Here is a 23,242-nt window from a genome sequence, read left to right on the forward strand (position 1 = left end):
AGAATCACGTGATGCTCTAATCTAACAAGCTGTCTCTCTCTCTCTCTCTCTCTCTCTCTCCCCTCCCTCACCTTATCCCTCCCTCTCTTACTCTCTCGGACACAGATTATCTCCATCGTCCTGCCGTTGAGATGTGAGTACTTCATTTGTTTTTATTCTTTCTGAACATCTAAAGTCCCCAAATATCACGTTATTCTAGTAGATTATTAAAGTTAATCTAATTCCATCAGTGGGTGAATCAAACATGTAGATATTTATTTGATTCCCCTGCTGCGAAGGGTTTGTGATATCAATTCACATCTCTGTCAGTTTTATTATGCCTTCAATATTTTACAAAGAGGAAAGTCGTCTGGAATTTTCTGGGCTGCAGCTCTTTGACTCACCATGACTCACCATCTGACTCCCAAACACATGCATCAGTTTTACTGCGATCAGCTGCTGCAGCAAACAGCAGTCAACATGTGTCCAAAAACTACAGCAGAAATTTTAGAAAGCATTTTTTTTTTTATTATTTTATGTATTTATTCTAATTGAGGGGACTGGTGTGTGTGTACGTGTGAGTGTGTGTGTTTGTTTTGTTTGGGGAAGGGGAGGGCGAGGGGAAGGTTATAATACATGTTGATTCCTGCTCTAATCTTTCTCCATTTTGGCTCTGGAAAAAACGCCCGAGGCAACAAACCTGATGTATGCTGCTGTGTAGGAATTAAAAAAAATGTAACTGTTTGTCCTTCTGAAGTGCTCATACTTTGTCGCTGTGAATTGCAGGGGCGCATCCACAATCATTGCACTGTGGTGGCCAGGAAATTATTTCACTGAAATTAAATGATTTAAACTTAAAACTGCAATAATCCGAATGTGACACAATTTAAGAAACACTTCAAATGTACCTAATTACATTTTTGTACGAATTTATTTTTGGTCCTTTCGGCTTATCCCGTGAGTTCAGGGTCACCACAGCGGATCGTTTGTCCGCATGTTGATTTGGCACAGGTTTTACACCGGATGCCCTTCCTGACCACAACCCTCCCCAGTTTCTACCGGGCACTGCTTGGCTGGGGATGGGGATGGACTGTTGGGGGGTTAAGTGTCTTGCCCAGAGACACTTCAACATGTGGTCGGGAATAGCGGGGCCAGTAGGCAGCCACTCTAACAACTGAGCCACTGTCACCCCTTGTACATGATACTTTTTTTTTTTTAATTATTATTATTATTTTAAAATAATAGTGATTCATTTTAGTGTCTGACCCTAGGGTGGGTCCAGGGGGCTGGCTAGGTGGTAGCTACCTGATTTCAGCTCAAATCTGAAGCTGAAATAAATCACTGTCATTATAAATAAGTAACATTTTATTATTATGTACATTCAATTCAATTAAACTTTATTTATATAGTGCCAATTTACAAAAATGTCATCACAAGGCACTTTACATGATAAAAATGGTTTCATATATTTTGTCACAGTGGAAATTTCTAGCAATTCCATGCAGGCAGATTATTTTTTGCAAACAAATGTTTTTTTTTTTTTTTTTTTTTTAAACTTACTTTTTACTTTGTTTATAACTATTTTGAGTAAAAATGATAGACAGGTTACATATTTACATAAAAGGCTCCACTGTATTTTGGTTTGATGAGTCATGTTTCTCTAACTGAATCCTAGTTTGTGGTTTAAAATCTGTAAGTGTAATGAGGCCGAACCCTTTTTTTCTTTCTGAGACAAATTGCCCATTTTTCTGACCTCACTTCCTCTGTATGTCCCACGCACAGGTCGACCCCTGAAGCAGCAGGTACTCCAGGAGGTCCTGGGGCACCGGAGGGTGAGGGGGGCCCTCCAGCCTCTGCCCCGAACCTCACCAGCAACAGACGACTCCAGCAGACCCAGGCACAGGTGGACGAGGTGAGGACAGGTGCTCTTTTCTGTGGAGTTAAATACATCACAAACTGGGTCAATTATTATATCATTAAATCAATTATACAATGAAATTGTATAAAAGTAAAACTTTTGCTTTCATTTAAGAAAAAATTAAAAACAGAAATAACATAGATGACGTATAGGCTTTAACAACGGGACAAAGGGAACATTTATTTTATTTGCTATAAAAAAATCCGACCAAATGCTAGAGGCTCAAAAAGGAAGCTGGAGATGACATTAAATGTTGGAGAAATATTTAGCTTGACGGCATCATGAGAGACAGCAGAGGAAGAAGAAAGAGGATAAATACAATGTTTTCACATTCCTCCCAACTCTGATCTGAAAGTCTAAAACCCAGAAAATGTTCATCAACTGAGGGTGAGTGGGTTTTTTTTTTTTCTCCCTCCTTCAGGTGGTCGACATCATGCGAGTGAACGTGGACAAAGTCCTGGAGAGAGACCAGAAGCTGTCTGAGCTGGACGACCGGGCCGACGCCCTGCAGGCCGGAGCCTCGCAGTTCGAGAGCAGCGCTGCCAAACTCAAGAACAAGTACTGGTGGAAAAACTGCAAGGTGGGGCTAGTTCAGGTGGCTCAGCCAGTCGGCATCACCGCACGCAGTCCCGATGGCAAACAAAGTCATTTCTTTTTAGTCCGCAATTAGTGGAAGGGACATTTGGGGACAAGACACTGTTGCTTCTCAACAGAAGAACAACGACGTACACACACCAAATACACAAATGACAGGTTGAAGATGTGTAATAAGACAAGCACAGACAAAATTTAAGTTATTATTTGTGAGACTGTTTGCAGAGCTCGTCCGCTTCACCCGTGTTTGTCACTTCGTACAAAGTACTAGTACTATTGCTACTTTGACTTTACTCGTACTTCGAACTTTATTTGACAAAGATCAGTCATGGAGGTAAGGGGAGCAGAAAACACTGCGGAGCTCCGTTGACCCTGCGACCTTGGAGTGAACTCCTTGCAACGTGTTTCCAATTACAATTACCGCGTTGCCCAGGGACAGGAAGTCGAACCGCTTTACTGTTGAGTTTAATGTCGTACACATGTGAAAAACACCACCAAGCTTCATAAAAGTAAATCAATAAAACTATAAGGCCTATAGTAAATTTATACTGTCAGAAAAGCAATGATCCAAAATACTGCTTTAAAACTGCATCTTAAACGGGGATAAAGTAAACAGGACTAACTAGTCTCACTGACATGTCCCGGCATTGATTCAGCAACCAGACCCATCATCCAATCAGGAGGATGGTAACATAAGGGGAGAGAGAGAGAGTAAGAGAGGGGGAGGGGGAGGGGGCATCTTGACTGACAGCATACAGAGAAATCCCAATCTGGATTAAAGTGACATGTGGGATTAAAGAGCCAGCTGCGATGTGTGACATAACAGCCCCTTCCCCCACACAGACACACACCAGTTTGTGCGTGTACCTGTGTGATGACCCTCACGTTGCGTGATGCGTTTCCGAGCCTCCGATTTTAACCCGAGCACCTCTGTCTTCGTTGGAGTGTTTTTGCCAGCACAAACTTAAAAGTGGCGATAATCCATGTTTACTTTATCATAGACCCAAATCCCACAGTGACGTCAACAACAGGGACTTTTAATGAGCAACACTCGTCTTTCAATTGTAGTTTTTAAAAAATATATTGATTGATTTACTTTTTTATTTTTTTATAATTCGGCAGTAACTTCCATCCACAGAGCTCCTCAATTTATTCAGAACACATCAGGGAGACCCACAAAGGTTTCTTTATCATGAAAACACTTTTGGACTCAGATGCAGTAAATATACTGTCCTGCTGCCCCAGATGCTCACTACATAAACAAATATGGATTAATCCGCTGCTGAAAATAGTCCCAGACGAATGTCAATTAAACTTTGTGATTTTACATTATACTGTATCATTATACTAAAACATACGTAAATAACCCAACAGTTACAAAACTTCCAAAACCAACCCGTGCACTGACATCTGGTCTCTCTTGGTCTTTTTGATTCTCTGCACATGGACACAGATCAAGATGACACTGATCCCTCTCTCTCTCTCTAACCCTCTGTTCTTATTAAACTCTCTCGCCCTTTGTGTCAGCCAACCACCAGTTTTAAAACTTTTCAAATACAAACAAAGGGCGACTTCACTAATTTCCAACTGGCTTTCTATGGGTTTAGCTTAGGGTGTAAATGTACATTGATGCTTTTTAAACTTTCCCGACTTCCCTACATTAAAGCATGTCCCTGCTTCTAGCTGAGGACTCGTTCATCATTAGGAGTTCAGATCATGATATCTGGAGCAGCTCTGGAAGAGCAGTTTGAGCACGAATGTTTAATGATCAATTTATTTAAATCTACTGCCCAAACTAGAATCAAAAGAACAAGGTTAAATATCAGTGAAGGTCTCCTTTAAATCCAGTGAAGATAAATCCAGACCTATTTTAACGCCTACTGAAAAATAAACCAACACAAGAGGAAATAAATAATAAAGTTCATGCTCTGGTTTGTGGTTTTTTTTTCTTTGCAGATGATGATCATCATGGCAGTTGTAGGCGTTATATTTGTCGGAGTCATCTTCTGTGAGTAACTGAAAACCCTCACAACACGTCAAACACGATAGTGTTGCTGTAGGTTGTACTGGAAGTAGTATTTTCAAACTACAGCTTTAAAACTACAGTTTTAAAATATTGCATTAGTACAGTAAAGACATGAGTTCAAAACAATTATCACCAACATATACTTCAAGTATGAAAGTTTTACTGTACATTCTGTCAGAAATGTTGTTTTCGTCATCAGTGTAGCATCATTTTATAGATCTGAAGTTAAGATGATATCACCCGGAGGAGTTTTGGAAGACCAAGACATCAACTTCTGTAGTATAAGGAAGGAGATGATGTCCCAATGATGTCATCTGGAGTTGCTTTTAAGGCCAAGAGAGATATTTCAATTTTGGAAGTCACACAGACGTTTTTTTGTTTATTTCTATACATGACCACCACCCCCCACCCAAAACTATAGTCAAAGATAAAAAATTGCTAAAGTTGCCCTTTATTATTAAAACTTTTAACCCAAGAGTAACTACGACTGGAAGTCAAGTAATCCCCTCTGAAGTATAGTGTGGTAAAGTAAAGTACTACAAAATTTGTATACCTGCTCCACGACAGCTCAGGTTTACCTGTTTCAAAGGGTCGACTTAAACGTTACAATAGGTCATGTGATCGTAAGCTCACAAATCCAGGATAAACTGGGTTAAAATTAATCATCTGACATCTTTTTGGTGCAGGGGCCTGGAGTTTGCAGTTTTGCATTAATCGTCTTTTCTCACTGTCTGTAGAATTGTTCTGTCATTTGGTTTTCTTTTAATATAGTGAACAAAGTTTATACTTTATGAAGACTCTGGTCCCGAGGACGACGTCAGCGTCGTCGGCCGATCATAGAACAAAACACTGAAAATGTTTCAGATGTCTTTTCTTACAAACGTTACTCAGAAAATGCAATATCTGTGATCTATGTTCTCAGTGTATTTCTTCTACTGAGCTGATCTTCAGGGACGGAAACACAGGCCACAGTCTTCACCGCCGAGTCAACTTCAGCCAATTCTCCCCCTCCTCACTTCTGACTCCCTCAGAAACCTTGATGCATCGTCTGTAATATGCTCCAGTGCCTCCTGTCATCTCTACTCCAAACAGAAGGTGGATGAAGGTGGATATTTTAGTCATTTAACATCGCTGGGAGGGACAGCAGAGGGGAACTGTGAATGTATTAGCTGCAGAAATTGACTCTCTTTACTTCCTGACACTTGCTGTATCAACCTGTGTAAATCAAACCAGAGTGTATGTGTCACTCTAAATCCATAGAGCCGAATTTTTGTGTGCAAGAGGAAGAAATCTATGCAAAAAAAGAGTGAAATTAGAAAGGAAACACAACGACTGCCGGGCAGATCAAGGAGAAGGCAAAGTTAAGTGCAGACCTCTGGTGGTCTCCATCCCCTCAGTCTTCCTTTAGGTGTGACCGCACCAAGAGAAGCAGGAGAAAACGTGACAGAAGTCACCTTAAGCTACTAAATCTCTTTATTTAGATATTTATTCAGTCCTTCAATCATTGTCCGTATGTTAAATACGTTTGTCTGGAGGCTGGTTGGGTTTTCTGCTTCTAAACACACAAATCATTCTTCGTTTTTGTGCTACACATCTATAATTTCTTTATGATGGCCTGGGGGGGACATGTAAGGATTCAGTCTGGGACTTTGTCAGAAGAAAAATTGCTCCTTAAAGCCGCGTCGTGGTTGTTTTCTGTCTCTGAAAGACCAAATTTCCAAAGTTACTCACAATTAATGGGAGATGTTTATGTCACAGCTGGTTCTCGTAAGAAACATGAGCTTCAAGCTTAGTCCAAAACTGTAAATGTTTAATTTTGAGTGTTATTCCTAGTGTTCAGTGGAAATCGTGTATCGCTGCAGGTTCTGTTCTTGTAATTATAGCCTGCGATTTCAAATAAATTAATGTGCTAAACTACACAAAAAAGATTTGCTTTGTTTGTTTGAGCCGGTCTCCAAATGCAGAAAACTGCTGTTTCAATCTCTAATTAGTGAAACAAAACTGGAAACGGAGGCCTGACTTGAAATATACAATGAGAGACTGAGCATTTGTAGGAAAAGTGGCCTTTTCCCAACAACAACAACAACAACAACAACATGATAATGTATGTAGAACAGTGTTTGTGCTCACCTGAATAATGCGAGTCCAGTATTCGTCCCCGGTTTTGGTCTCTGCACCTGACAGCAGAACCTCGAGCAGAAATTGCCGACAAGATGGTCGACTGTGTCTGTGCTTAACCTCTCGTGCTCACAAAAGCCACACCGAGAAACTCCTGTTGTTAAAGAAGCCAAAAATTTAACCGGACGTTTGCTTCAACGTAAATCTGCCCAACTAACCAGTCAAAGACATTTTTTTTTATTACATTTTTTATTTAGGTCCCAAAAAACCATCATAATAACATTATATCAATAATATTAATACAGAAATTGAAAAAAATGAGGAAAAAAATAAAATAGTTTCTCTGTCCACAGCCTAAAAATTCGGGGGGGTTGTGGGTCAGAAAAGGATTTGATCCTCCAGAAAAACTGTCAAGTCTGTTTGAGGGGGGGCAGGGGGGGTGTCGAGAAAAGTGAACTGGGCGTGGCTTCAAGCTTGGGTACACTGTTCGTCATTCTCCTGTGCACCAATCAGGAATGTCGAGGTGAGGCAGGGGGTGGTTTTCGAGGTAAAAGAGCCGTGTTTCAGTCTACTGCTGCGACATCTGAAGCAGAAACAAGACACATGGTTAGTGTTTTATAATGTATCATATCTACCCAACTGTCATTTTTTTTTTCTTTAACTAGAGACAAATATTCTAATGGGCGAGTCTTAGTTTTACGTCACACATTTGGAGAAAGGTAGTTTCTCTGCCACGTGTGAACCAGGTTCACAAGAGCATGTTTGCAGGGAAAGAGTCTGCAGACATGTCAAGCGGCAGAGAGAAAGGCTGAATGAAAGCAGAGGTTATTGCAGGGTCTAAAGAAGTCACTTTCCAGCACGAATCAGACATCTAGCACATGAAAAGGAGCTGTACTTTGTGAAATCACAATAAATGTCTGCTGCATGTGTTTGCAAACACTGGACCAAGGTGCAATTTTTTCAGTTTAATTTGAAATAAAATGCCCGACAGCTATAGTCAATGCATTTTTCCCGCTTCTTTACAACATTACAGTAAGAGAAAAAAAAAAAATTAAAATTATTTTTTACATTTCAATCTACAATCATTCAACAATTCAATACATCTATTCAGTAAGAATTTTTTTTTTCATGAGCTATTTCAAAGTATAATGTATGTTTGTTCTTGAGCTAAGAAACAACAATGAACACAGGAAATAGAAGATAAAAAATAAAGGTCTAGCAGATGTTTTAATCAGCCAAATCTCACTTGCGGAATCTCAAATGCCGTTAAAACAAAGGAGTTTTTTTTAAACCCGAGCCGCCGATTTAAAAAACATAGTTGTACCTGTTGCGTCTGTGCCTGTGTTTCGGGGCCTCGGCTCGCCAGCCGACTCAGGATGTTCCTCTCGGACATCTGGAGTCGCACGGCAACAGGCGGTATCCGGGCGATGGTTGCTGGGAGGCGGGTGACATCTGCCTTCATGTCACTCAGCAGCTCCTCCAACTGCTTCAGCACTGAGACACAGAGAGAGGGCAAATAAGGACCTGTACTCTCTCACACACTGAGCTCGAGAGTTTGTTTAAACATATTTATGGTTCATCTATGGTAAATAATAATAATACTAAAAAGAAATAATGGAAATACTGATGAGATTCTGTTCATTCACTCCGTTTAAAACTGGTTCTGACTCACCTTTGTGCAGGACGGCGTTGGCCGGTTTATTTCCGGACATAGACTCCTTGCTGAGGTGCTGATGGGACTCGGCGAGACACTCCACTTCGCTAAAGCGGGTGTTGAGGGCCATTGAGGGGTGGGAGGGGTCCTCCGACATGTTGAGGTACGCGGCGCGGCGCAGCTGCTCCTCAATCACCAGCGCCTGCTCTAACAGCTGCAAGGAGGAGTGAAAGAAGAGGCTGTGTTACTGTGAAATTTATATACATTGAGGCTGAGTGATAGAGAAATAATCAAACTAAATTTTAGGATCAATTGGGGGCCTGGTGGCTCAGTGGTAGATCATTGGAATGGGATGCAGAAGGCAGCGGGTTCAAATCCCACCCCACCATCACACCCCAGCCAGCCACCAAGGCCACCTTGGTGCCTATCATCTGAGAAAATAATTTGCATATGTATATAGTAATAATCCTGAACACTTCAGCAAGTGATGGTTGGTGGGTATCCCAGCCACTGTAGGCTGTGGATGAAAGATGCAGCTGTGCAGTTAAATCGCAAAATTGTCTAACAAAAAATATATAAATAAAATGTTTAGTTTTTCAGTTTGTTGTTTTTAATTTAGTTCTGTCAATGTGTAATTTCATGGACATTGAATGACATTTCCGACACCTAGTAACCGTACAAACAGCTGTTTGAGCTGTGTGATGGAAACGTTCTCATTTCTGAAACAGGGAGCATTTGTAGGCTACTTTTAGTTTTGCATTGTGGGATACTTTGAGTAAACCATATAGTGAACAGATTTACACACTCAACATTCAGACAATACTACAAAATGTAGAACACACTTGTGAACTATGTGGTGAGTAAGGGGATGACTTCAAACACAGCCACAGACTCTTATTTTAGATAATGTTTAGCAATAAAATGTAAACATTTTTTTCTTTTATTGCAGAAGCTGAATGCACCTGCAGAAACCCTGTGATTTCCTGTACCCACTGACCCATTGTTGTTTCCTGCTGCCACTTTACTCTGACACCTATTTTTAATTGCTAGTAGATACTGTTACAGTGAGGTTAGCTCAAAAAGACATTCTGAAACAAAATAAATAAGGGAAGAAAAAATAAAATGAACAACTGATGTTGCCGCTAGTCTGGTGTTTGAGTTTCTTCAGAGCCAATCACTATAGTCCTGATTAGATTCATTAATAATTTTCCCAAACTTCTTGAACAATAGATTTGATTTATTATGAGAAAAGCAAGCTGCAAAAAATGAAAAAGTAGGAGGAAGATGGACCAAAATGAACCAAGCTCATCTAAAAACAGATTTCGTGACCTTTAAGATTTATGTTCGTACCTTGAACCGTCTGGCGAGGAACTTGTTCTTGATTTCCAGGAAGTTGCCTCTGTTCATCTCTCCTTTAAAAGGCTCGTTGAGGATAGCGAACTTCACATCATTCTGGATGTCCTGCCAGCGGGCGTAGCCGTGTCTGGAGAGAGCAACGGTCAAGGGAAACTTCTCCTTTATTTAAAAAAGAAGGGTGATTGAAGGTGAAGCCAAGTGAAAACATCCCCTGATACATCCACCACAGTGAAATATGGGGAAAGGATACTGTATGATGCCAGCCAGTAGCCAGTAGTCATGGCGGCGGTGCCAGATCTCATTGGTTTTCTTGGTAACCGTGGCAGCACGTTCCTCATTCTGCCACAAGGAGTGAAGTTCTGAAAGAAAGAGAACAGAGATAAAATGATACAGCCTTAAAATGATTTGCGTTTCATTTTGAGTGTGTGTCCGTTTGTACCGGTGAATCCTCCGTCAGCGATGTTGAACATGAACCTGCTCTTGGCCTTCTTCTTCTCCTCACTGGCGGCTCCAGCAGCAGCAGCTGAGGCGGTGCCCTCCTTGCTGCCATCGCCATTCTGCAGTTTGGTCGCATCCTCGGGCTTCTGAGCCTCTTTCTCCTCCTTCAGTTCTGTGCCAGGTGAATTGGAAAATTAGCAAGACAAAAAGAAGGCAGATCATCTGCAAACCTCTGCTTAAAAAAAAAGAAATAAAATTTTTTTATGGTGGTTTCTGTAACGAATGTAAAAAAAAAAACGCATGTTACCTTTCTTTTCATCTGCCGGAGGCGTGATGTCCATCTTTTCTGTTTTGTCTTCTGCTACAAAAAGAAATAAGAAACAAGCATGAAAAGAAGAAAAAAGTGTCAAAAAAAACAAAAAAACACACAACATGATCACATGAGATTTGGCCAGACTTTAGCTACAAAATTAAACCAACCACCAAGTGTAACATTTAAAAAACATTTATCCCTAATCACTTTAAATGATTTAGTAATTCAGAAATTCACATAACTGTGCAAATTCAATGTAGTAAATATTTGGATTTAATTGAACTTCAAACTGAGTTTAGATATAAAGTTCCAGTTTCTAGACACTTTGTTGTATAAGCACAAATCCATGTTCTCTCTTGTGAAAAAAAAACAAACATATAAAGAATCCTGAAAAAAAATGTGTAACAGAACAAAAAGCAGAATCTGAACCTAATTAAAAACTTGCTTTACCTTTGACCTCAGAGTCCTCAGATTTGACCTCTGACCCTTCCGTCTTGGCCTCTAAAGGCGACTTTGTTTCCTCTCCTCTGTCTGCACTCTTCTTCTCACTCTCCCCCTCCTTCTTATCGCTGTCCTTCTCTTTGCTGCCATCAGCGTCTCCATTACTGGGTTTGTCCGTCTCCATTGGCTCCTCTCCGTTCTTTTTCTCCTGCTGCTCGGCAGAAGGACTCTTCTCGTCGTCATCTGGGATGGCTATCACCTGGCCAAAAAGGGGATTTTTGTGATTCATCTTGAAAAAGAAATTGTCCCTCTGCTATTAAAAGGAAGCCTTGGCTGATTTTTAACTTCTTTTGGTTTTATTTTGTGTAGTACATGTACACAAATGCCATCAAACTTTCCTTTGAATTCCCTAAATTAAAATATCGCTCTACTCAATCATCTGAACTCCTAATGATAAAAAAAAAATTCCTCCAGGTGATGTCGTCCAGAGGAGTTTATTAGCTAGAAGCAGAGAAATCTTTTAATAAATAGAAGTCAGAGGGAAGTTTACAATTCGTTAATGTACGTTTACACCCTGAAGCTATAGAGAGCAAGTTGAAAATTGGTGAAATTAGCTTTTCAATTTTCAAAGTGAAGATGTCATATTACCAACACTTAAAAACATGGGTCTTTACCTCATTTGTGGCCTTGACAGCCTCTTTCCCGTTCTTCTCTGCATCACCCTCTTTCTTCACTTCCTTCTCTCCATCCTCATTCTTTGAGGAGTCATCAACTACAAAGATACAGAGATTAATTACAATGTTTACTCATTTTCTACTTTGTAACCTTACACAGGACATTTTAGACATTTACATTGATAGTTACTACACAAACTTAAAAGGTTTGAAAACTGAAAAACTGAAACCTGAGTAATGTGCGTTACCTGGCGCAGGTGTGTTGGGCTGAGTGTCAGCGGGGGTGCCGGTGGACGGGGTTTTTCCTGGGGAGTCGGGCTGAGGGGCAGCCCTCTTGTTCTCTTCCAGTTCAGCCATCCAGGGCATCGACCACTGGCCGTTGACATGTTCAAACTCCTGAACCTGATGTACATAGATCACATGAGTCTGTCAGAAGATTTCGTACCTTTGAACACATCACCGCTGATACAGAAAGTGTCCAACCACTGTGACCTCGACGCTCTGTCACCATTTGTGGGTTGCACATAAGAGTGAATTTATAAGTCTTTATCCCAAAATTGTATTGTTAAATGTAAAAGTATTGCTTAATTTTTCAGAAATCGTTGCTCTTTTTGCAAAAATGGTTAGAACGCATCAGCCAGACACACTGCTCCACTGCATGACATGCATAGTAATAACTGACAAAAGCATTACGCCAATTTGTGTTTTTCTTTCTCACACTTGTTGAAATTGGTACCTTTTTGCGAATAAGTGACATAACACCGATGCGAGTGAGGACGTGTTGTCGGGACAGGCCTTCCCTTGGGACACCATCTGCGAAGGTCTCCGCCCCATCGGCTCCAGGCTCACAGAGGTGACGCATGAAGAGAGACACATAGGCCCTGTAAAGATAAAGCCAAAAGTTTAGATTTGTGCAGGCAACTACAAACGTATTTTAGGATTTAAAAAAAAAAAAAAAATTTCTCAGATAATGAATTTAAGATGAAAATAGGTAAAAATACTTCCATTACAGAAATTTGATAAATATTCATTTCCAAAAAACAAAAAAAACTCTTATAATTTCATTTTAAGTTCCTCTGGTTGTGTATCACCTTCCACCACAGACATTTAACTAGTTGATATTTTGCTTTAGATGTGTTTCGTACTTGAACTCTTTCTCCGATTTCCCTCGCAGGTCTCGGACCAGCCACTGAGTGGTGAAGGCATCTTGCGGCGGCATCCCATAACGCATTACTGCATTCAGGAAGGCCTTCCTCTGCCGAGAGTTGAAACCCAGCACCTGGGAATCGGCATAGAATTAAATGTCAGTTTTTACATAAAGGGAGCTTAGCAGGAAACATTTCGGAGGTTATCTGCATTAGTACACTGAACCGAACATTTTTGCAGGTGTTTAAGGGGGGCTGAGCCACTCACCTCGATGTTTCCTCCCACCCTGGCCAGCAAGGGGGGCAGCGGTTTGTCTTTGTCGTTTCTTAGGCCCTTCCTGTTCGGCCTGCGGGAGTTGGCTGCAGAGAGGAAACAGATGCTGCGATTAAACAGGTTACCTCAAAAACTCTACAGGGAGGCAGGAGGATGTTCAGCACATTGTTAAGACATTTTTATTACTCACACATTTTATTACATTACACAGTTTATTCTGGTGCGAAAAAGTATAAATGTTACTACAATCCTACGGAATGGAAGACTTTACATTTAGAAAAATCAAAACTATCCAAAATTCTTTAACCTAATAAGCTAAAGGGAGTATTGACTTTTACCTTCTGACCGCTCGTCAAAGTCTTCGTCTCCCTCCTCAGATGCCACAGAATAATCTGATTGGCCGTCGGACTGGTCGTCCTGCCAGTCAGCTGCCAGAATGGAACAAAAGAAGATTTTCACTCCAAAGTTCACCAAGACTGAAGTTAAACTGGTACGTGTCTTGTTTTGTCACTCAGGCTAAACGCCTAACACGTAGATATCCTGAAAACCACCTTGTTTTCCTGACAATCAATTTAAACTTGCTTTAAACTGACCTCTGAATGCTGCTACTGGCAAAGCATTTAAAATAATGTGTACCCTTCTTTTACCTCTGTCTTCTTGTGAGCCATCATTGTAGTTGACTTGTTTGCGGATACGTTTGCCTTTGCCCAGATTGCGGGCCAGATCCTCCTGCTGCTGTTCATAATGGTGACGCAGCAGCTTCTCCCAGTAGTCAGGATCAACACTCTCCTCCTGCTTGATGATCTCCCGCTGCACTTCCTCCTCCTGGAAAGTTGGGGGGAAAAGATGAAGAAAGAGGGAAAGAGCACACGAGAGAGTTAGGAAAGACCAGTGAATACGGGGAGAAGAGAGGAAAAATGAGGGGTTTAAAAATATGATTTGGATGAATGAGATATACCACAACTGTCTCTCCCAACACACACACACACACCCACACTCTACTTACCTCCTCATCCTCATCTTTGACCACATACTGAGCCACCTTGAAGGAGCTCAGGTACTCGTTCATGCTCTGCAGCTCTGTATCGTCTGTGGCGTCCTGGTTCCTGTCCAGCAGGCGGTCAATGGCCTTGTCGTCGTAGTGAATGATGCTGCTGTCCTCCTCTTTATTCTCACCTGAAGATAACAACACATCAATTAAATGTGTCGCTTCTTGCGCTCTGTCCCCGCAGACCAGCATATTAATTTGTCCTCACCTTCTCCCTCATCCTTGAAGAGCTCCTCGGTTCCAAACTTTAGGATGTCGTCCAGTTCCTGTTTGGACATGGAGCCTGTCTTGGATCCAAGACCAGGTCGGACCACCAGGTGAGTCAGCATCATCTTCTTCTTGGCAACCTGGAGAAAGGAGAAAAGATGGATGGAACACAGAGAAAAAGAGGACAATCAATAGTCAGACAAATAATACTTGATATTGCTTGATATTCAAAAATATTTGATTGGTTTTTAACAAGCTGTAAGAGCAGGGATTTGAAGGTTTTGTTGTGGTCACCCATTTAGTAGCACTTGCAAACAATAGCTGACAAAATAAATATTTAAATCATCAATGTGTGTCTTTAACCTGTCCTGCCCACCTGAGTGATTCTCTCCTCTACGGAGGCCTTGGTCACAAAGCGGTAGATCATCACCTTCTTGTTCTGGCCAATACGATGAGCTCTACTGAAGGCCTGGACACAAGAGGAGGGGGGGGGATATGAACAAAAAGACCCAAATAGCACACATTTTAAACAGGTTAATAATTTGTTTCTGTAGAATTTCTTTTACCTGGATGTCATTATGAGGATTCCAATCCGAGTCGTAGATGATGACGGTGTCGGCAGTGGCCAGGTTAATACCCAGACCTCCGGCTCTCGTCGACAGCAGGAAGGCAAACTGCTGAGCACCCGGTGCTGAAAAAAAAAAAGAGCAAAGTGCTCAATTTATGAATTAATGGGAATTTAATAGTGTCTTTTTAAGATGACTTTCAGAAGGTACATGTTTAGTTAGTTTCATTTTTGTAAAGGGTGGTGCAATAAAATACAATGACAGCAAGGGGGTCAAAGAAGAGCTAAATGAATCTCTCTCAGTCTCACCGTTGAAGCGATCGATGGCTTCCTGTCTCATCCCTCCTGTGATTCCGCCATCAATTCTCTCGTACTTGTAGCCCTCATTTTCCAAGAAGTCCTCAAGCAGGTCCAACATCTTGGTCATCTGCATCAGAATATTAAGAAAAAGGAGAGATTTCATGCATAAACATAATAAAAGTGGAGCTGTTACCCCTCCGGTGGCATCTTAGGTGTCCTACCTGAGAGAAGACGAGCACTCTGTGTCCTCCCTCCTTCAGCTTCCTCATCATCTTCTGCAGCAACAGCAGTTTCCCAGACGCCTTTGTGAGAGAGTTGCCGTCGTACATCCCGTTTGGCATCTTTGGGGCTTCCTGTTTGGTGTGACCAATAAAATATGAGAAAGTTGGATCCAAAAATGAAAGAAAAATGCCTGCCTAAAAGCGTATTTTTAAAATGCATTTAGACTTACAGGAGTAAAATGTCATGCATGAAATAATCAAATAGCATGTGGCACCTTTTCCCAATGACCAAAACTATTTTTATTACTAATTTCTATTATTCCAAAACAGACATGATTTCCTTCATAGGTTGCTCCCAAAATTTTAAATATCCAAGTGATCAGGCCTGGACTAAATTCTAATCCCAACGCTTTATATTTTTCATCAATAACTGATTTCTGCCAGGTTTTTATGTCGTACCATAGCAGCCGCAGGGAAGAGGTAGGGGTGGTTGCAGCATTTCTTGAGGTCCATGACGACGTTGAGCAGAGAAACCTGGTTTCCTCCTCCTTTGGTGTTAAGGGCCTCAAAGTTTTTTGTCAGAATAAATTTGTAGTACTTCCTATGAGCAGAAGAGATAAACATTTACCCCTTTATTGTCATAAAGCCTTGTTTTTATATGCACTTCTGCTTCTGTCCTTTCAAGCGATCGAGCACCTCTCGTGGCTCACTTTTGCATGGGGCTGAGCTCCACTCTCACGATGAGCTCTGTCTTGGAGGGCATGTGTTTGAAGACATCAGCCTTCAGCCTCCTCAGCATGTGCGGACCCAGCATGTCATGCAGCTTCTTGATCTGGTCCTCCTTGGCAATGTCAGCAAATTCCTCCAGGAAGCCCTCAAGGTTACTGCCGACAGAGAGTTGGACAAAGAAAGGTAAGAACGTTCCTGCTCAGTAGCACTGCAAATACACACTGTACCGTAATATGCGAGGAGCAGCTGCTGGAAATGTTTTTGTTGTGAATAAACTGCCACCTCTTGAAAAACTGCAAGCTATTTGGTTCCTGCTGCTAAATGTTTAAACAGCTTCACTCATTAACATAAGAACTCTTGCACAAATTTATTCCCTAGTAAAAACAGCAGTGCGAGTGTGTTTTACAGGCGGTTTGCTGGAAGTTTTTTCAGCTTAGAGGTTTTAAAAAGGGATAAATATGTGTTCAACCTATAAAGAGAAAGAAAAGAAAACTAAACAGAACAGAAAAGGAAAAAAAAGATATTTCAATCTTACCTGAACCTCTCAGGTGTGAGGAAGTTGAGCAGGTGGAATAGCTCCTCCAGGTTGTTCTGCAGAGGAGTACCAGTCAGCAGGAGCTTGTGCTGCAGAGGGTAGTTGTTCAACACCCGGAAAAACTACAGCAAAATAAACATAGGTTCAGTTAGGATGGTTTGCACATGATTTTAGCTTAGTGGAGCTTAAACATTTAGAAAGAACAGTTGGCTAAATCATTTCACAGCTAAGTCCACTGCAGTGAGAATAGTTGTGATTATCGAGCGGTAGTACATAGATCCTGTGAGATTATTTTATCTAACTCAGAGGAGCTTTACCGCAAAGTGCTTTTGCACTAAAGGCGACATTTTCCTTGGTCAGCAACAGCTGCCATTTACTGTCAATAGAAACTCAGCTTAGTAGCTTGTAGTGCACCCAGCTGTGCAAGACAGAAACAAAAGCCCCCCAGCAACAAGAAAAGCTAAAGAAAGCTCAGCTTTATTCAGATCAAGAACCAAAGTGTGTGTGTGTGTTTACTACTAATAAAAAAAGAGGAAAAGCTCATTACTGTGGTCTCAATTTACTGATTGTCAATATGTGACATGATTTACTATAAAAATGGCCTGTAAAAACAAATAACTGATACTGTGATGCATCTAAATACACCCATGTTTATGTATGTAGCATTTATACCCAACCCGTTCTCAATGTTCAGTGACTTCTTCATTCTCTCTTTCAGGGTCTAAAAGAGCCATGCATGTGTCTCTGCACCTTGGACTGGTTGTTCTTCAGCCTGTGGGCCTCATCCACCACCAGGCAGGCCCAGTCTATGGAGCCCAGGATGGCCATGTCGATAGTGATCAGCTCGTAGGAGGTGAGCAAAACGTGAAATTTGATTGAAGAGTCTTTCTGTTGGACAAAGCAAACAATGGATGCTATAAATAACTTTTTTTTTTTTTATTTGTTTTCTATCTTTAGTGACCTCTGTGGCCTCTCACCTTCATCCTGGAGGCCTTCTTCCCTCCTCGAATGGCATTGTCCTCGAAGGAGAACTCGTTCTCTCTGATCACTGCTCTGCTGTCTTTGTCTCCAACGTAGGTCACCACGTACATGTCAGGGGCCCACATCTCAAACTCTCTCTCCCAGTTGATAATGGTGGAGAGTGGGGCGCTGACCAGAAATGGCCCCTTAGAGTGGCCCTGAAAGTGAAACAGGAAGTCAATATGTTGTCCAAATCAGTGGCCATGCGTCTATAAACTGGATGTTTTACAGTAAATGAAAATTTTATGCATTTAACGTGGCCGTATTAGCGTAAGGCAGACTTTGCACTGGGAGGCTTACAGTGTATAAATTCTGTTCAATTTATTTTCACAGGAAATTCAACATTTATTCACACTTCAGCAGTAAGAAGTCGCTTGTGACATTTATGCTCAACAAATGACAAAAATAATTACATGTGTCAAATTAGCGCAAACGTGATGATTAAGTTAGTCTCCCCCTCACACACACAGAACTCTTTAAACATCCCAGCACTGCATTATAAATTCAAGCTGCAAAATCCCCCCCCCCCCTCCAAACACTTAAGAGACAACATGAGCAGTTGTGACAGAAGTGTATTTTGGCCTCCCTCCCTTAGGTGGCAGCAGCAGCACACATAATGCATGTCTGAATGTTTACTGTTTGAGATCCCACTTATTATAGTCAGATTTCACCTGACTTATACAAAATGGCTGGATGGCTCCTGGCCAATAGGACAGCAGCTACAGTCAAACAGCACCACCATCATACAAAGGTTCAATCAGAAAACGACTGAGTACTAAAGTACTAAATAAATTTGATTTAACCAAGCTTATGTGAATTAAAAAGAAAATTTAACTAAAGAAAAAAAAATGTTTAATTCAAAACTTGCTTAACGTGTTTATACTGATTGATGACACAGTGGTTGAGAGGAAGTGTATCTAAAGTATTTTACCACAAAACAATGGTATACAGTTTCAGTGTGGGCTCGGGTGTGAGTGTATCACACATTTCCACAAACATGTCCCCGTTTCTCACTGCTGCCTACCTCTTTGTAGAGCGAGTAGAGAAAGACGGCAGTCTGGACAGTCTTTCCCAAACCCATCTCATCGGCCAAAATGGTGTCCGTGCCCTGAGCCCAAGAGAACCGCAGCCAGTTGAGTCCCTCGAGCTGGTAGGGGTGTAGTGTGCCCCCCGTGCTGTCCAGGTACTCTGGTTGACGCTCAAACTTTATAGTCGGCTAGGAGGAGAAAGGAAAGGAATAGCTTAGATTTTATTTTATTTTTTTATTTATTTTTGTCCTTTCGGCTTATCCCGTGAGTTCAGGGTCGCCAAAGCGGAACGTTTGTCCGCATGTTGCTTTGGATCAGTTTTTACACCGGACGCCGTTCCTGATGCAACCCTCCCCAAATCCTACCAGGCTTGGGGCAGACACTCCACGGCTGTGGATGGGGACGGCCTACGTGGGGTTCAGCTCCTTGCCCAGGGACACTGGGGGAAGTCCAACCCTATGGTCCGTAGGTGGCCACTGTACCAATGAGCCACTGCCACCCCATTTTTTTCAGTGTGATGGACGATTCATAAGTTACATCAACCTTTGTCTATGCAACACTATAACCTCGTCCCAGTAACTTTGGCCATAAGTGCAAGGCCAATAAAGATACACATCACTGGGAAGGCTGTTATACTTTTACATAAATTTTGCATTACTCTACAATCTAATCCAAAACAATTGCATATCTGGCTCTAAACGCTTACCAAACACAGGTGAGCTACACTTTGCTCTGCGACTGAATGCTTCTAACAAACACCTCACTTTGACCTTAATTTTAAACGGAGCAAAATGATCACCTTTCTGACAGCTTCACCCTAAATACTGAGAAATTATACCTCATAAAAGTGCCATTTATGGCAGAGTGACTGTATTGGATTGCATTAAATTGCACAGGTGGTCATAATGTTATGCCTGATTGGTGTATACACAATGTTACTTTCTTTACATAAAGCCCAGGTTAAGCTTTCAAACTGAAATCAAGACTTATAATTCTTGCATTTCTCAAGTGATAAACATAACTATGTGTAATAGAGCTAACAAAGTAGACCAAGTATGATTCAGAGCAATAAGAGACAATAGAAAAATAGGTCTTAAAATAACATATTGTTATAAAATTAATGCATATGCTTGATTATTCTCCTTGACAAGTTTTGACATTTGTACAGAAACAGTCTGTAGAAAATTTTTATAAATTTTGTTTTAAATAAATGTGAACAATCCATAGTCTGGACTTACATCTATCACTGGGTTCTCAGGAGGTCTCTCTGGTTTCTTCACTCTTCCTTTCAACTTGATCTTCTTCCCTGGTTTCCCATCGTCTCCCATCATCAGCTCTCTGCAGTGAACACACACAGTCAATTAACCAATAGATGTTGATTGAGGCCTATGCGAACATGTGAACCTGCATCTGTATCCTACCGGTGGTTCCAGTACTGCAGTTTGTAGGGGTCAAACTCTGGTATGTCCATGTCCTCGGATTCCCAGGTAGCCTGGTCATATGGCAGCTCTCTCCATTTGATCAGGTAGTGGACGTTATTCTTCCTGTCCACACTGCGAGACAAGGCCGAGAGATTTTAACTGAAGTTATCCTTATGTTTGGCACATGATTCATGATGTGTCGTTCAAAAACGACAAATATATCAAATATATCAAATATATTTGTCAACATTTGTAAAGTTAGAAGGGATAAAAACCACCACCACCACAAATGTCATGTTTATTAAACGCGTCATTTTTGCATTTTACTTATTTAGAATGTAAAATGTTTTACTACACGATTCCGTGAAAATAAATCTGCTGATTTCACTTCACAAGATGTCATCGGAGATGGGCATCATACACACCATTCAAAAAAGTAGAAAATTAAAAATAAAAATAAGAAGAGGTTAAATAAATATTGAATTTTAAGAAAAAAAACTTAAAATAAATAAGACAGCACCTTATTAAGGGAACAAAGTTAATATTAGATTAAACTAAGAAGAGTAATTTAAAGTTTTCATTTTATTACTTTACTTTTAGAACAAGAACATGTAAATGCAGCGAATACCTTGTGTAACTGTAACAAACTGTTGAACTGATTAGTGGATCTCGTTTTAAGAAGTAAACTTGCAGCACCAAAAGCTCAACAGCTGCTCCAGCTGACTGGATTGCATTTGCGTGCTGACCTGTGGTTGAGGATGCGGTGGACCATGAGCCACTCCATCTTGATTCCAAAGCGGAGGTATTTCTCTTCCAACTGTGCATACATGGGGTCCTTGTTCTTTCTCTTAACGCTCTTGTCCTCCTCTCCATCACCAAAATCAATAGGCGGCGGTTCGTCCATGTCATTCTTTCTCTGGTAGTTTCTGAACATCACCTGGCAATGGAGCTCCAGCTTGAAGCGAAGAGAAAACAACTTGTAGTTAGAAATATGAAACTAGAACACTGCAGAATTCTTTTTGGTGTATGTGGGAATTGTACATACCTGGAGCTCTGTAACCCAGGAGCAGTGCCAGTACGACATGTTGGACCATTTGGCGAAGAACTCCCTCTCTGGCCGCCCTGCCAGCGGGGCAGGGTTGGGAGCGTCGGCTGGGAGGTCTGGAGGGCGAGGGACCGGTGTGGGAGGAGGTGGGTCTCCCCACCGCCAAGTCAGGATCTTTTGAACCTTCCCTTTCATGGGTGGACACTGGGGGAGGACAAAGCAGTAATATTAGTACTATGCTTTTCTTCTGTCTGCTGTTTCTAAAAAACATGTTTTATGAACATTGTGAGTTGTTTTTACCAAAAATGTCACAAAACACATGTTTCTCTGGTTAAAGAAAATCTGCTGCCATCATTGTTATTTTATTTACTAAGCAGGCCGTGCTGAGCCAAACAATCATAGAAATATCCAGTGGAACAGTGAAACACCTTTAACAATCAGGAATCACTGAGCAGAAATAGGCACAGCATTACAGCAACGGTGAGACCTGACCGGTATAATCTCTGCCACCCACTTTGACCCGAACTGACTCACTGTGCAGCGGGGGCAGATCCATTCTCCGTTGGGGATCTCGGGAAGCGGTGGGTTGAGACAGTGGATGTGGTAGGATGATGGGCACGAGTCACAGCAGAGGAGCTCTCCCCCATCTTTGCAAACCCTGCAAAACTCCATGTGGTGGTCGTCCTCCTCCATTTCTCCCGTCTCACCGTTATCCTCCTCGCCATCTGACCCCTCCTCTCTGGCCTCCCACTGGATGCCTTCCTTCTCCTGGAATGGAGGGAGGGTAAAAACAAATTAAATATTATGCTTCACTCTTGGCCTATCCTGCTCTGTAAATCTTAATTTATGATTGATTTAAGAAGTGAGTTCTATAACAAATACGCTACAATATTGAGAGCATTTACAGCCGTGTCCAGTAAGAAACGCTGAACATGTTGCACTATGTATCAGGTACTTCTGAACAATGTTCAGACATATGGTTGACCACAACTGGAAAAAGTGGACCCATTAGCCTTTGTGTGGGTTTTGCATTAAGCAAGTGTAGCGTGATCTGCTGGTCAGGAGCAGCCTCTCTGGTGTTCCCTGGGTGTGAGACCTTCACCAATACTATACAGACGAATATCCAGCCCAACAGTCTACTCTGACTCTGTTTTTTATTTTTTAACACAGGTGACCAAGTGAAGTGTGTCAGTGTGGGTTTTCCAGTCAGATGCAGACTTGCCAGAAAGGTGAGGGGAGACGTTTTAGTGAGAGACACTTCTAAAGAAGTGTACCAGCAGCTTTGCACTATAAGTGAGTATCTTATATTAGCCAAAATCTCAGGTGCACCACTTCAGATTCATCCCAAGACAGGTGTCAAATTGTTCATATAAAGTTCTAAAACTACTCCACAAAAATCAATTACAGTTATTGATCTGTATCCTCAGCATGTTCCAAACAAAACATCACTTCAATATCAAATAGCCAAATGTGCGACGTGCTGCTGAGCTTCAGAGGTGTAGTATGTCACAGAAGTGGTGTAATATGCTATAAATAGACACGCCTTGCACAATGCAACATTACATTAAACATCGGATGCAACGGAGAAAATTAGAGCAACAGTAATCAGAGCTTTATCCGAGCACTGTTTTCTCACGATGCTTGCATGGAGTTTGTTCTGGGTGTTTAAAACCAAATGAAAACAAACTAACTGGGGCGAAGAACATAATTTACTAATATAATTTAACAGCAGCGTAGGTTTGAGAAGTTTTTAGTTTTTGTTGTAATTTCGTTTATTAGAGTGCTTTTCTTTCTTTTAGTAGATAGGCATGAAACAGCCATGTGGTTAAAACCAAAAGGTATGAGCTTGTGGCTTACACAATGTGGGCAGCTCCAGGTGCCCTCAGGTGCTTTCTCCATGTCAGGGTCCAGGCAGACCATGTGGTACGCTCTAGGACAGGTATCACACAGGATGATCTCCCCACCCTGCTGACAAACTTCACAGTAGTCCTGGTGGTCTGTCTCATAGCCGTCCCCATCCTCCGTTTCTAAATTAAAGAAAAAAACAACCAAAAACCCACAAATAAAAACAACAGTTTACACGAACACCTACTGACATTTTATACTGGATCACGTATGACGTTTTAAAGTATGTTTATGTTGTTTGTCAGAGGAAAACCCACTCGGTGACTCATTTCCCCCCCTCAAGAACAC

At 41.4% G+C, this 23,242-nt stretch overlaps 2 protein-coding genes across 3 annotated transcripts in view; one reads left to right on the forward strand and one right to left on the reverse strand.

Moving 5' to 3' along the window:
* LOC137139680 (vesicle-associated membrane protein 2-like) lies at positions 1-7,114 on the forward strand. Its single transcript, XM_067527321.1, has 5 exons — positions 1-133; positions 1,762-1,891; positions 2,319-2,477; positions 4,448-4,499; positions 5,440-7,114. Coding segments are annotated over exons 1-5 (360 nt in total). The 5' UTR covers positions 1-131; the 3' UTR covers positions 5,457-7,114.
* The window catches only part of LOC137139596 (chromodomain-helicase-DNA-binding protein 4-like), a 24,962-nt gene continuing 8,585 nt past the window's right edge, over positions 6,866-23,242 (reverse strand). For both annotated transcript variants that reach the window (XM_067527187.1, XM_067527098.1), the window contains 33 exons: positions 22,907-23,076; positions 21,584-21,817; positions 21,050-21,253; positions 20,751-20,959; positions 20,005-20,136; positions 19,822-19,921; positions 18,580-18,771; positions 17,513-17,713; positions 17,286-17,423; positions 16,536-16,657; positions 15,982-16,155; positions 15,731-15,872; positions 15,272-15,403; positions 15,060-15,177; positions 14,752-14,876; positions 14,562-14,654; positions 14,187-14,325; positions 13,937-14,106; positions 13,578-13,755; positions 13,269-13,358; positions 12,925-13,016; positions 12,657-12,790; positions 12,248-12,392; positions 11,760-11,913; positions 11,512-11,609; positions 10,847-11,096; positions 10,391-10,444; positions 10,085-10,255; positions 9,896-10,004; positions 9,640-9,772; positions 8,308-8,503; positions 7,960-8,129; positions 6,866-7,218 (listed from right to left, as the gene is read on the reverse strand). In XM_067527187.1, coding sequence (XP_067383288.1) covers positions 7,204-7,218; positions 7,960-8,129; positions 8,308-8,503; positions 9,640-9,772; positions 9,896-10,004; positions 10,085-10,255; positions 10,391-10,444; positions 10,847-11,096; positions 11,512-11,609; positions 11,760-11,913; positions 12,248-12,392; positions 12,657-12,790; positions 12,925-13,016; positions 13,269-13,358; positions 13,578-13,755; positions 13,937-14,106; positions 14,187-14,325; positions 14,562-14,654; positions 14,752-14,876; positions 15,060-15,177; positions 15,272-15,403; positions 15,731-15,872; positions 15,982-16,155; positions 16,536-16,657; positions 17,286-17,423; positions 17,513-17,713; positions 18,580-18,771; positions 19,822-19,921; positions 20,005-20,136; positions 20,751-20,959; positions 21,050-21,253; positions 21,584-21,817; positions 22,907-23,076 — 4,784 coding nt within the window. In that variant the 3' untranslated portion in view covers positions 6,866-7,203. The remainder of the gene's footprint in view (positions 7,219-7,959; positions 8,130-8,307; positions 8,504-9,639; positions 9,773-9,895; positions 10,005-10,084; positions 10,256-10,390; positions 10,445-10,846; positions 11,097-11,511; positions 11,610-11,759; positions 11,914-12,247; positions 12,393-12,656; positions 12,791-12,924; positions 13,017-13,268; positions 13,359-13,577; positions 13,756-13,936; positions 14,107-14,186; positions 14,326-14,561; positions 14,655-14,751; positions 14,877-15,059; positions 15,178-15,271; positions 15,404-15,730; positions 15,873-15,981; positions 16,156-16,535; positions 16,658-17,285; positions 17,424-17,512; positions 17,714-18,579; positions 18,772-19,821; positions 19,922-20,004; positions 20,137-20,750; positions 20,960-21,049; positions 21,254-21,583; positions 21,818-22,906; positions 23,077-23,242) is intronic.

This window comes from Channa argus, chromosome 1 (genome assembly GCF_033026475.1).
Source record: "Channa argus isolate prfri chromosome 1, Channa argus male v1.0, whole genome shotgun sequence".
Classification (NCBI taxonomy): Eukaryota; Metazoa; Chordata; class Actinopteri; order Anabantiformes; family Channidae; genus Channa; species Channa argus.

Coding starts and splice junctions, on each gene's coding strand:
- LOC137139680 (XM_067527321.1), top strand. Junction 1,892..2,318: donor CCCAGGCACAGGTGGACGAG/GTGAGGACAGGT, acceptor TCCCTCCTTCAG/GTGGTCGACATCATGCGAGT. Junction 2,478..4,447: donor ACTGGTGGAAAAACTGCAAG/GTGGGGCTAGTT, acceptor TTTTCTTTGCAG/ATGATGATCATCATGGCAGT.